General features: G+C 42.0%; 1 protein-coding gene across 1 annotated transcript; it reads right to left on the minus strand.

Annotated features, from left to right (window-relative positions):
• Positions 1–316: 316 nt before the first annotated feature.
• Positions 317–11,971, minus strand: lurap1 (leucine rich adaptor protein 1). The gene is made up of 2 exons (XM_020098362.2): positions 11,298–11,971; positions 317–1,347 (listed from the first exon to the last, which is right to left on the minus strand). Exons 1-2 carry the CDS (start codon positions 11,511–11,513, stop codon positions 466–468), a joined length of 1,098 nt encoding a protein of 365 aa, XP_019953921.2. The 5' UTR covers positions 11,514–11,971; the 3' UTR covers positions 317–465.
• Between the last annotated feature and the right edge of the window lie 1,125 nt (positions 11,972–13,096).

Raw genomic sequence — 13,096 nt, forward strand, 5'->3', positions numbered from 1 at the left:
AGTATGATTTAAATGATGAATATGATTTTAAATCTTGAAATTGTCATTGCTTGATACTGCTCTCTGCTCGATCATCTGTGATCTGTGCTTAATTTCTAGGGAAAATAAAATAAATTAAAATCAGGGAATGCAAAGAAAGACCCTGAGAAAAAACTATGACACAGGATTTTTAAATTGTCCTAAGTTTGTTTGAGGCAGCCCCCGTTTAGCTGACGATGGTTAAAATCCTGTAATGTGCATCCATCTTAATACTGACATCAATGTTTTATAGAAAGTTAGTGCTGTTAGAGGGAAAAATAGAACAACGTTAGTCTTTGTCTTTTAAACCCAGTGTCTTTCACCAAAGAAACCCTTATTATCTGTATTTCACAACAGCAGTTCACTCCTCTCCTAACCTGGTCTGGTCTTTGACTTTACCGAGGGAGGAGTCAATAGTGAATTTAGTCCCCTCTGTTATTGTCCTTCTTACAAAAACGTCACATCTTCTTGCGACTGCACCCACCGCCAGTGCGCGTCGTACTCCAGGTGCATTTTTCCGTTCATTTTGCAAGTATCCAACTCAATTTTTCCGTTTCTATAAGGCTTGAGTTTGGGGCTCTGGCTGGTTCCCTGTCTCTCGGTGAGGCTGGGGCGGGTCGGGCTTCCAGTTTGTGCGGATGGTTTCTCATGGACGCCGTTAACCTTGACGGATTGTGCCTTGACATTGTCCTTTGAAACAAGGCTTCCTTTGCCCGTCTCTGCAGCCTTGGTCCACACTGGAGGATCCTGCTTGGGGCCCTCAGACTTGGCTCGAGCAGAGTTGATGGGAACAGCTGGTTTTCCAGCTGCAGTCCCAGTGACAGCACTGGTAACCCCAGTCCCTAGTGCACCTTTCAGTTCTGTCCCATTTCCATTCCCAACTCCATTCTCATTTGTCCCAGCCCGAATCCCAATAACAGCCCCAGTGACGCACCTCGACCCTACCCCAGCTCCAGCAGCTGTGACCGGGGCCACGAGGCCTCCCCCTGTCCGCCCCCCAGGGGTAGCCTCTGAAACCAGTGGATTGGTGGAGCAGATGACCGACTCCGAACTGGATGGACAGTACTCATCCATGTCGTCTGCCAGGGTGTCCAGATAGCTGCCGATGGAGATGTTGTCCAGCTTGTCATTGGGGTCCTGCAGGCTGCTCCAGGAGCCTCTCCAGGACGTGTCTGGGCCCTCGCCCAGGCTGTACTGGCTGCTGGTGAGGCTGCTGCACCGGCTGGTCAGCGTGCTGCGCTCCTCCAGCAGCCACTTCACTGCCTCGATACCTTCATGCACCGCCAGCAACTGCTGCAGGATCTTCACGTCCACTGAGCGCAAGTGAGCCTATGGAGAAATAACATGGAGACATAGAGTTTTCATTTATTTATTGTGCTTATTTTGCAGTTTGCAACAGGGAAAGAAAGTCACACAGTGAACCACCAGGACTCTGCAGGTATTTATTTCAAGCAGTAAGCTTTGGCTCCTGGGTTGAGTGCAAACACCATTAAAATGCTATTAAACCTTTGCAGATTACCATAATTGGAAGTAACATAGAAGCTGGCAGGCAGATTATACAGAGCGCTGCATCTAGTGTGGAAACAGAATAGGTAAAGGTCATGGAAACGGACAAAGACATGAAAGAAATGAGAAAGGAGAGAAAGGTAAAAGAGGAGAGAGAAGGTATAAGTAGCATGTATGTTGATGAAGATTAGATTTAGCTGTTTGACAGTTTTAACAAGAAAATATGATCATAAGAAATGTGATACAGTGGAAACTGTGACACATTTAAAAAGTAACACCACAATTCTTAAACAAGGCTTTATAAAACATTGTCTTAATGTCATGTAAATTGCTAAAATATTTATTTATTCATCATGACGTCATCCAGTACAAATAAATGAAGCTGAAAATGATTAATGAGAAATGTGACATGTGTGAGGAGAGGCTGAAAAAGCTCGATGGTGAATAAGAAGAAAAAGATGGCTTCAGTCATGGAAAATTCCTCCACAGAACGCATTAGCAGAGGTCTGCGGTGAAGTGCAGGGCCAGGAGGTGATATATGGCACCGACACTCAGTCTCAACCTCTCTCTCTCTCTCTGCAGATCACCAGTCTCTCTGCAGATCACTGCAGCCTTAGACTCTCATTATTTCTCAGTTCATTCACACAATATCTTCTCTTCATTACTTTAAGTTTCCATCTCTCTCTGAGCCCTCGAGATCAGTTTTGCATTTTACCTCACACTGTAAAGGAGGAAACTTTCAGACAGATTTCATTGTATTTTAGTCCAGTTTGAATTATAAGAAATACATTCAAAAGTTGAGGGTCTTTTAAAAGCAACAATAGTAGATGTTTAAAATACTGCATTACAAGTAAAATCCCCTGCATTTAACAAACAGTATTACATGATAAGTGACTAACCAGGAACACTAATATACTCTAAAGAGAGGGTATCAGACTAGTACATAGATTTGTTGCTTAATACTTGATGTTATGATGCCAATAAAAAAGACTAGACTAGATCCTAGACAGTTGTAAGAATCCCAGACATAAATGATGCATTTATATCTGCATATATTGTGCAATATTTAATTTTTCAACCAAACATATTAAAACATGCAGCAAGTGCCAGGACCATCAGCTACTATGACCTTTCTGACCCTTCAGTTTTAGTGTTGCTCTCTTATTTCTTACAAAGCGTCCTCGTGACCTTTCTGGTCATGTCAATAAAACAGCAAGCAGGAACATATTGATTGTTTAAACCTGCCAACCCACTATTCTCTTAGTAGAGATACTTCCAGTGGAGCTATGCATCATTTTAGATTTAGTGTGTATGATTTTTCTGTCATTTGAGGGTCGCTGGGGAGCTGGAACAAATCCCAACCAATTTAGAGTCTCAATCAACCTCACAATCTGCATGTCTTTTGGATGTGGAAGGAAAACCCGCACAAAGACAGGGGGGGGGGTTGTAGACTATACATATAGACTCGTATGGAGCATCCATCTCCACAGTACATGAAACACGAAAAAGATGGAGAGCCTGATGAATAAGAGCAGGACACCAAAAACCACAGCTTTGTGTGTGTTTGTGTGTGTGTGTGTGTGTGAGAGACAGTAAACCAGCTGGCGTCTTGGCACACAGACATTCAGTGGGGCGGGGTTCAGGTTTGAGGTTTGAGGGTTTTAGGCACAGACTCTGCGTCTAATGAGGGTGGCAGTAAAAGTAGCTTGGTGCCCGTCAGCACTGAGGTGGCACAACGCTAATGAATCTGAACGCTCTGTGCTTTCCCAACTCCATGTTTTATTCATCTTATGTGGGAACGCTGTATTTAACAAACCTAAAGTACCCAAGATGGATTGTGATGGACTGTGATGCTGTCCGTCAAAAACCTGCGTAAAAAGGAATCGTAGGTAGGTAGAGTTGAAGAGGTTTGTTTATTACATTAGACATTAACTGAAAAGCTTTCTGCTTCAGAGCGTTAAACAAAATAAGCAACAAGAAAAGCACATCAATCTTGGGCCTAGATAGACTGAGAAGAGCATTTATCACAATTGTTTTTAAATATTACAGACCACTAACTAACTCATCGTAACTGGCAGAGTAATCGTTCAACTCACAGTCTTAATTTTGTGTGTTATCATAAAAACTATATTCTGGCTTAAGCAGATGCCTTAAATTTACTCTAAGAACAGTTTTTAAAAGTCTAATTGAAAAATGTGAATTAAAAATACAGGAAAATAATATAAAAAAATATCATTACTGTTGATGAAATTGTAAAAATTGCTTTTCCTACAGTTACTTTTTAAAACATGTTACACTGTGAGAGTCTTGTGTTACTCAATAAGAATATGTAAATATGTCCTTTATGCAAATTAAATTTCACATTTTTCTATACCATGAATTAAAAACGCCTCCATGCATCTACATTCATGCAGCAGTCTCTTGTATTGAGTCACGTTGCTGTTCCAGGAGCTTCTCGTTTTCATGATGCAGTGGAGTCAAATAAACTCGTTAAAGACACGACCCTGTCAAATGAAAAAGGTCAAATTGGGGCCAAAAGGTTTTAATGTGACAGCAGTGAGGATGAGAGTGGGGATGAAGGCCTGTGCAGCCTCGGGGACTGAAGCACCATTAATCATCTTTTCTCATTTCTCGGACATCGAACACACAGCCAAGCAGATTTCAGTTTTTCTCCTCGGGCATGAGGCCACATCCTGACCGAGCCGCAGGATTCTGGAAAGCTTATTTTCCTGCCTCTTACATCTGATGCATGATAGTGTGTGTCTCTGTGTGTATATTACAAACAATATTATAGAAAGCAATCCATAAAATAATTGATTTAATTGATTTTTAATAAATCCACAGGCCGAGTTTCATTTGGTTGAAAATCCTTCATTCCTTAAAACAAACTGGAAACGTCTCTGATAACAATTTGTCTCCACATATTGTCCTGATAAGCTGATAATTTGTCTCTGTATTGGCGAAATAGAAAAACAGTTGGTACACGACAGTTATTTCTAAACGCTAAGCTAGCACAACCTTGCACTCAGAGGGTTTGGTGAGCTACAGATGAAAAATATGACTGTCTCCGGCATGGATGTACAGTATTATACATTTATTCTAGAGGGAATCATGTCAGTGGATAAGTCATGAAGCATTTAATTAAACAAACTATGCATTTGTTGATGGGTATTCTCCATTTTAAACATAACATAACAATCAGTTAACTAAACTATATACACATATATAAAATAAAATAATAGAAAAAACAATGCTGCTGTGAGACGATGAGTGATGGGAACACTGAAGGTGTGTTCAAAGCCTTGACTCTGACAGCTACTGTACTTCTATGTATTTTAAAGCAGAAGGAATGTGATAAGACCAAGACGATACCAGGACGCCCCGACTGCCCAGAAGTACCCTTCAGCTTAAAGCTTATTCTGATTGTTGGTTTAATTTATGGATATTTTTTTGAATATCATTTGTGGGTCAGTGTTTGGAATCGCATGTTTGGACAATGAACCTTGGTTTCGCTCCAGGCTGACATAGTGCTCATACATGATTACACCAGACACACAAATTGGGGCAACAGCTGCTGCAAAGTCGACACATTTTTGATTTTGAAAAAAAAAATCTTTGGTGATTTTTATTTTCCAACAAAACATAATTCCTCTGCCCACCAAAGACAGCAAGGAGAAACAAAACCACAAGCGGGACTGCAGATGCTCTGTCCTCTCTGCTTTTCAAACAGGATATTATGAAATGGGATACGTTTAATATTAACACATTGAACAGACAGGCAACCAGAGCATAAGAGTGGGGGGCGGGGCTCATCAAAGCAAATGGCATTGTCGTTTACAACAACAGCGCGTTTACAACAACGGCCACGACAACTGATTCCCCACTTCAGGTTCTGTGTACTGAGTCGAGCTTCACTGAACTTTGAATAAACAGGTGAACAGCTCTTTGTGCAGCAGAGGGGATGCAGCTTCTGGGTTCTGTGGACTGAGTCCAGCAGGTCTTTACTTTACTACTGCAGCTCAATTACCGCAGCTCACTTTTACAGTTTCAGAAAGCTCAGATGAGCTCAAATCAAGGGGCTCTATTTCAATCACGCTCTGACAAACTAAAGTGTCTCCACACAGACAGTCCAGTCCTTCACGAGGCAGCACATCTTGATGATGTGTGCACAACTGCTGCCTGATCTGTGACGCAGACTCTCCCATAAGGCAAACACAGCTTCTCAATGTCACACAGCCACCTGACAGACTGCTGAATCACTGCCAGCACTAACACACACACACACACTCACACACACACACACACACACACACACACACACACACACACACATGCTTGTGTGTCACACAAAAAATAAACATCTTGCTCTCTCTCTCCTTGTCGTATCCTCTGGTGTCGCTGTCTGTCGTTTCACCTTCCCAACCGAACCCGGGCGCTCTGCAGACATACGGCGTCCTTGCAGAGTCCCTCCAGTCTCCTGTTCGACAACAGCAGGTCGCCCCTGCAGCTCCATCTGTCTGTTTTCATCTCTGAATGCTGTGGAAGTATCTACTGATCCTTGTTCTGTCACATTTAGTGTTTTCTGTCTCTGTTTCCTGTGTACTACCAGTATGTTCCTTCCTATGCATCATCTTGTTCCCTGTTTTATATTTTGCTTCTTCTATTCAGACATATATTGGATGGAAACATGCAGGGTTTCATCACACAGTCCAAACTAGACTAAAAGGAGATTACATGTTTCATGAGATTGAAGCACAAACTAGAAAAGTGGATTATTTAAATTTGGCACAGGCAACTACTGGATGGATGACGTAGAAACTTATTGGAAGGATGCTGCATGTGTCAGGAAATTACCCAGTCAATTTTGGTGTGGATCCGAATAAATCAATGCAGGTGGACTAATGAGTAAACGGCAAGTTCTCTGCTCTTATGTCATCATGAGAAAAAAATATAAGCTTCATTGTGAAAACAGTTTTGAGCACATAGGGCATTAGCCCTGGTGGAGATGTGCACATCTATACACATACATCTATCTTTATAAAAAACAGTGATGACACAACATCATGGAAGTTTCTGTTGCTGTAAAACACCCAATTGATAATTTCCTCAATAAATAAATAAACGCTCCAGCTGCTGTAAAACCAGAGAAGATCATTCAGGTTTCCTGGTCAAACACAGACAGAGAGAGGAGATGAAACCCAGAAAACAAAATGTGATGGAAGAATAAAGGAGCTCTGCTTGTTTAACAGTAACTTAATTAGATAATCTTGCCCTGACATCATCTGAGATGAAGCCAGAAGAGCCAGACAGAGAGAGAAGATTTAATCGGTTCAGCTTCAGTTCAGCTCTGCACCCAAAGCTGACATTGCATTGACATTCATCTGCCCAGAGGTGGAAGCCAGAGATAGAGAGTGACAGGGAAAAGCAACAGGGGCAGGAAAAAAAGGGCGAGTGATGTATCCAGGGCAATGACACAACGTTTGCCCTTCCATTGTTTAAAATGCAGGTGCTGCTGCATGAATAACATGTACAAAGCAGCTGGTAGCGTGTGTGTGTGGCAGACTACCAGTCATCTGTGGTTTAAATGCAGAGTCTGATTCCAGTAAATCTGTTTAGATGACTGGAGAGTGTGTCTTCCATCAAACAGCTGGAGACAAACGTTCAAGGCAGAAGCTTTGGAACTGTTGCCACAGCACTGGAACAAGCATAATTAAAATAATCAAAAACAATGTCGGCTGTAAGATCTGCTCTACTGTTCTGAGACATAAACTCAGCGAGTCACACAGTGAACGAGAGGCAGATCTTCATGAAGAACACTTTTTATCCATGTCTTATTTTATGTCTTTTATTACTTCTATACATTATTGCTAGAACTATCATGACATTGTGTTTGTTCAGAATAAGTACAATTAATCAATGCATTAATTAGTGAAATAATTAAGGACCTTTCTCTGTCCCCTTCACTGAAGAGGTTATGTTTTCATCTGCATTCCTTTGTTTCTTTGTTTGTAAACAGGATTACGCAAAAGCTACTGGACAGATAACCATGGGAAATGGCGGAAAGGTGTGGTATGAGTCAGGGAAGAACTCATTACATTTTGGTGGGGATCCAGAGCAGGGGTTGAAAAGAATCTATTTAGGGGACTAACAACTATGAGTGTGTGAAATTCAGTGCTGAGTTTAGGGGGGGGGGGCTTTGTAGTGGTTTCTCTTGCAATCATGGATTCTCATCATTATCATTAAATAATGAACGATTTCAATAAGCAGGTTTGACTAATGAGTCACTACGACTGTTTGAAACTAAAAGATTTGGGTATTTTCTAAAATACAGTAAATTACTGAGAAGGCCAATTTCCCCCAGTTCAAGGAGATGAAAAACTTTATGCTGAGGCATTATGTTACACCGAAATGTTTTCTTTATTAGTCACAGTTTCCTTTAGAAACTTCAAAAGAGTCTTTATATTTTAAAGATGGCAGGGAAGAGTTTTGTCTGATTTTGAAATTCAATCTTACATCAATGTGTTTTTCATCAAATGTTGTCGAATGAAGCTAAAAGTAAAAGGTAAAAGCTTTTGTTAAAAGTTTGTTCCTGTCTAACGTTCAACGTGAGGAGGGAGCAGTGGAAACGCAGCGTAACGTCTTGTTTTGTCCTGACAGTTAACAAGAAGCAGAGCAACGTTTCATTTCTGGTGACAGAGGACAATTTGACACACACACACATCCTTGATCTCAACAGTAGAGGCTGCAGCCATGCATCACCATGCTATGTGCTTACAGACACACTATTAAATGAATGAGGAACACAAGGGCAAATGAAACTCACAGACACATTCACACAAACTTAAACGTGCAAGCAAAGTGAGAAAAAGAAGCGGATATTGGCTCACTCCTCTGTGTGTGTGTGTGTGTGTGTGTGTGTGTGTGTGTGTGTGTGTGTGTGTGTGTGTGTGTGTGTGTGTGTGTGTGTGTGTGTGTCAGTAAGCATCACTCTGCAGACACTGTACACGTGTTACTGCACATCTTACTAAGCAGATTTCTGATTAAAGTGCAACACTCAGACTCTTCTTGTGCACTTTCATTACACTACCCCACTCTCACAGATGAATGAAACACACACACACACACACACACACACACACAAAGCCCGGCTCTATGCTGGAAGCTCCAATCCCCCACGGTCAGGAAGTAGCCCCTTATCACTATCTCTCTTCTCTCTCAATCGTCCTCCCTCCTTTGCAGCAGGACTGATTCATGTCTGACTCTGTTAATTCAGTCTGCTCCTCGACAGATTCATAGATTCTCTCTGGGTGCTTTGTGAATAATCCAAACTGTGCTCATTGATCAGATATGCACTTTGAAAAGTGGCTGGAGGTCACATCAGTTAATTTCCCTCTAAGTCCCATTTGACAGCCTAATGATTTTATCTTTCACAGTGAAATTAAGTGTTTTGGTTCAGTATCACTTTAAGTCCCCGTGTTTAACGTGTTTAAAAATGCATACCACATGACCGTTCACGTACACTGGACATGTGTGTGTCTGTGTGAGAGGAAGTCATGCGCATCCCCCTTATTGCAGATTAGCCAAATAATAGCTTGTCTCCTATGCATGTTAGCAGTTGTATCGTTGTAAAATGCAGAATTTAACTGCACAACAGCTGTTAGCAAAACCATGCTGAGTTCTACGCTAGTAGATGAGGCTAATGCTGTTCTGTTCAAGAAGGGGGTCATGTGATATGAGCCTGAAGAATCAGCGAAGGCTACGCCGTGACCGAAAGGATCCAGTCAGCAAGCTGGTTGTGAGTTTATACGTCACTGTTTCTGAACATCTCTGTTTCTGCCTGTCCAGACTCACACACAGCCAAGGAGTTCTCAAACTAAAACTGGGGCCAGCAGCATCTCCACACTTCTCAGTTTTAGCAGCTCTAAAACCTCGGGGTAGAGTGAACGTCAGCAGGGTCTGTAGCAGAGTTGATACGTTTTCATATAAAAAATACAGTGTGGATGTAGAATGTGTCTGGTCTGATATCAGTGAAAGGTTGTTTGGCTCAAGTACAAATCAAATCAAAGTAAATTACACATAATTACATAATCTAGATGGAAGATGCAGAAAAAACCTTTGAGAGTTGCTAAACAAACAGTGTTGATGGCTGCACATTCCTTCAACTACTGCAGGTCATCTTATTACATTAGTGCTCAGTTACAGAGGGGAGTGCCGTTTCCTCTTTAAGTTTTCCTCCTGCTTGCAAAGCGTATTTCAATTACCAGCAACCTGGAGTGATGTAAGAATATCATCATGTGTTTTGGTCGTTTGGAAGAAAACGGCAGATGTTAACTCCCAGAAGGATGCTTGCTTTGTTTTTTTTGGGGCGTGGGGGGGGGGGGGGGGGGGGGTCATTCACAGTGCTCTATGTCACAACCACAGACGGAGCGCACGCCTGCATCTGCCACAGGAATGTACGATGGTCATGATCATACATTTCTGGAGGAGTTGGGGTCCAGGTAAACAAGACGACAGAGAGATATAAGAATAATATAAAATCAGTCACCAATCAAACGGAATAACCTCGACTGAACAAACCTCCGGTCACAGTTGATAAGATTTTACAACTGTCGAATACTTACTATGAAAAACTACAGCTTTCTTTAAATACATCTCAGAGGCATGATGCCCACTTACACTGTATCACACCAAAATCAAGCCCCAGTATAAACAGAAAGAAGTGACGCTGTAGATGATTAAAACAGATCTATATATAAGTTGTGATGAGGGTGACAACCACCTGACAATATCACGAGAGGAGGATAAAGGCCTGTGATCGTCTACTCCATTACCTAGCAACCACAGCTGTCTGCAGCGGTTGGCATGGTGAGGAGCGGCTTGAATGAGTCAGTGAGAGAGAATATGGAGTCGTCAGGTTTTATCACTGCGGACACGATTAAAGTTATAAATATCACGGATGTATTTTGGACAGTAAAATCATTATCTTTAAAGTTGTCTGTGATGGATATATCTTTATTAATACCTTTAACTCTTTAAATCCAGAGCTTCTTTTAAAACTAAATATACCAATACTGACATATATTGTAGATATGTGACCAGAGATTTTAAACAAATGCCAGAGATATGTCATTACATCATTTGTCCAAAAGAGAGAGATCATGGACACAATTAGTTTTCAACCACGCAAATTTTAGCGTAACCAACTTTTGCTAATATTGAACATAGCCCTTGTCTGCACTTTCTCGGGCAGTTAATGATACGAAGTGTAAAGCCAATAAGACGAACAGTTCTCCAGACACGGGTTCCACATAATGACAGATAGATGTTAGTTGAAGTACAAATACTTCTGAACAAAAGGTAAGCGCAAATTCGACCAGCTGTGTGTAGAAGAAGAAAATATTTTTTGTGGTGTCAGCAAACCAAAACGCAGATATGGATATGTGAGAGGATCATATCGACCGACCGATGTTATCCACCAACCAATATATCGGTCTTGCTCTGGTTAGATACATGTATATACAGGACATGTTCACAACCAAATGAAAAGAAGTCTTGACAGAGAGATGCTGTTTGTGCCTGAGTCATGATAAAGTGATCTGCTGCAGAGATGTTAACAACAGTGGAGCAGAGCTGGCTCATATTCACAACCTCAGTTACGCATCAATGTTACGTGGACTGAAGTGAACACACACACACACACACACACACACACACACACACACACACACACACACACACACACACACACACACACACACACACACAACACTTACCATCTCCATCTTCAGTTTCCTGATCTTCTCATCCAAACTCTTCCTCCCCGTCTCCTTGGCACCGGAGTCGTGCGCGGCTGCCAGCTTGGCGTCTCCCCGGAGAGAGGACGCCTCTTCCCGCAGACACCTGAGCAAACCCTCGGGGGTCTTCCTGCCGATTTTCACCTCTATGTCTCTCAGGTCTGGGACGGCCTCGCAGGCGGCTCCTTCGTCCATCGCGTCCAAAGTGTGTGATGTGAAGAAAGCGAAGAAAAAGATCGCAGGGCGCAGAGAGGATTACGTCCTCTTCGCTTGTTGGAAGCCGCTGCTGGAGTCACTGCCTCCGGGACTGATCGGCATCACATGCGGCTCCAGATGAACCAGTCTGGCAGCACCATTGTTGTTGTTATCCCAGCTGATGGAAGTCTGCTTTCATTTCACCTTCATCATCATCGTCATCATCATCATCATCTCACATCAAGTCGCTTCATCCCAACAAAGTGATGATCATCAAGTGAAAGCAGAGAGATGCTGGTTGTCCTCTGTGGTTGTGGTCCTGTGTTGCACAGATGTGGTGCAGATGTGTCTCCACACTGACTCTGAGCTGCGCTGCGCAGATTCCACCTGAATGATGACAGCGACCAGCAGCCGCAGCAGAGTGGGAGTGAGGAGGAGACCCCACAGTGTGAAGAGAGCAGGACGACACCCAGCACAATCCGGTCAGCACTTCCACAATAAAACACAGAAACACGCTGGTTGCGGGTGTTAAAGTGACTCTGCACACTTCGATGTGCTGTAAACGAAATGATATTGTTAGTCTTTGATTAAATATAGCAAAATCACATTTATTAACACATTTCTGAAAGAATGTACTGAGCCCATTAAGTTAAATAAGTTGTGCACTTAGAGTTAATTAACTCAAAGATAATGCAAAGATGGATGACATCTCCAAAAAGTGAAGCCAAAGCATCTTGATCCCCCACTTGGTAGCTGACTGCAGTATTAATCATAAACCCTGTCTCCTCTATGTTAATGGGTGGGACATTGACCAAACTAAAACGTCAAAGTATATGTCAAATAAAACGGCTAAGACTCGATCCGCTGTGGATCAAAAAACCCACCCTGTTTGTTATGTTAATCAAATACAGCTCGTCATCTAATGCATGACATGCACATTTCCATCCAACATTAACCAGCAATGCAAACAAATCCAGGCAACAATAAATATTTTACTCAGTTTCATCTGTTGCAGCCAAATGTGAAGTTAAACTTTACAAATGACGTAGTTACTGCATAAGGCATTACTTTCAATACACGCACATGCTATTGTGCTTTATGACAAACTTCTCCCAATAGTTTAAACCTCCTCCTGCAGAGCCACAGGCACCACGGCTGCCACAACACATCAGGTCAGAGCTTGTGGTTTTCAGACTGCTGGGCTGACGTATCATATTGGCAACATCTCGGAGTAATGGAGATCAAATTCAATAAGGTGTCTGGTGAGCATAGTTTTTTCCCTGTGTCTAAGGGAGGAAAGCATTTTATAATGTTTGCTTTCAAATCGACTGCATCTGGAGATTGTTTTATCCACATGCTAACAGAGATAAATGCTTATAACAGGGTTTGGTCACACTTTATTTTACAGTGCACTGATTAGCCAAATAACACAAACCTAGAATATGTCATTAATTACACTCACTTTTTTACTTAAATTCACTTTTTATTATTTGTGTGCAGAGCTTTTAATAAACAGACTATGGTGCAGAGTAAGAAAACTGTGTGTTCATCCTGCCTGGTCTATTTGCAATGGAGATTTTATC

The sequence above is a fragment of the Paralichthys olivaceus genome, chromosome 3, assembly GCF_024713975.1.
Source record: "Paralichthys olivaceus isolate ysfri-2021 chromosome 3, ASM2471397v2, whole genome shotgun sequence".
Taxonomy (NCBI): Eukaryota; Metazoa; Chordata; class Actinopteri; order Pleuronectiformes; family Paralichthyidae; genus Paralichthys; species Paralichthys olivaceus.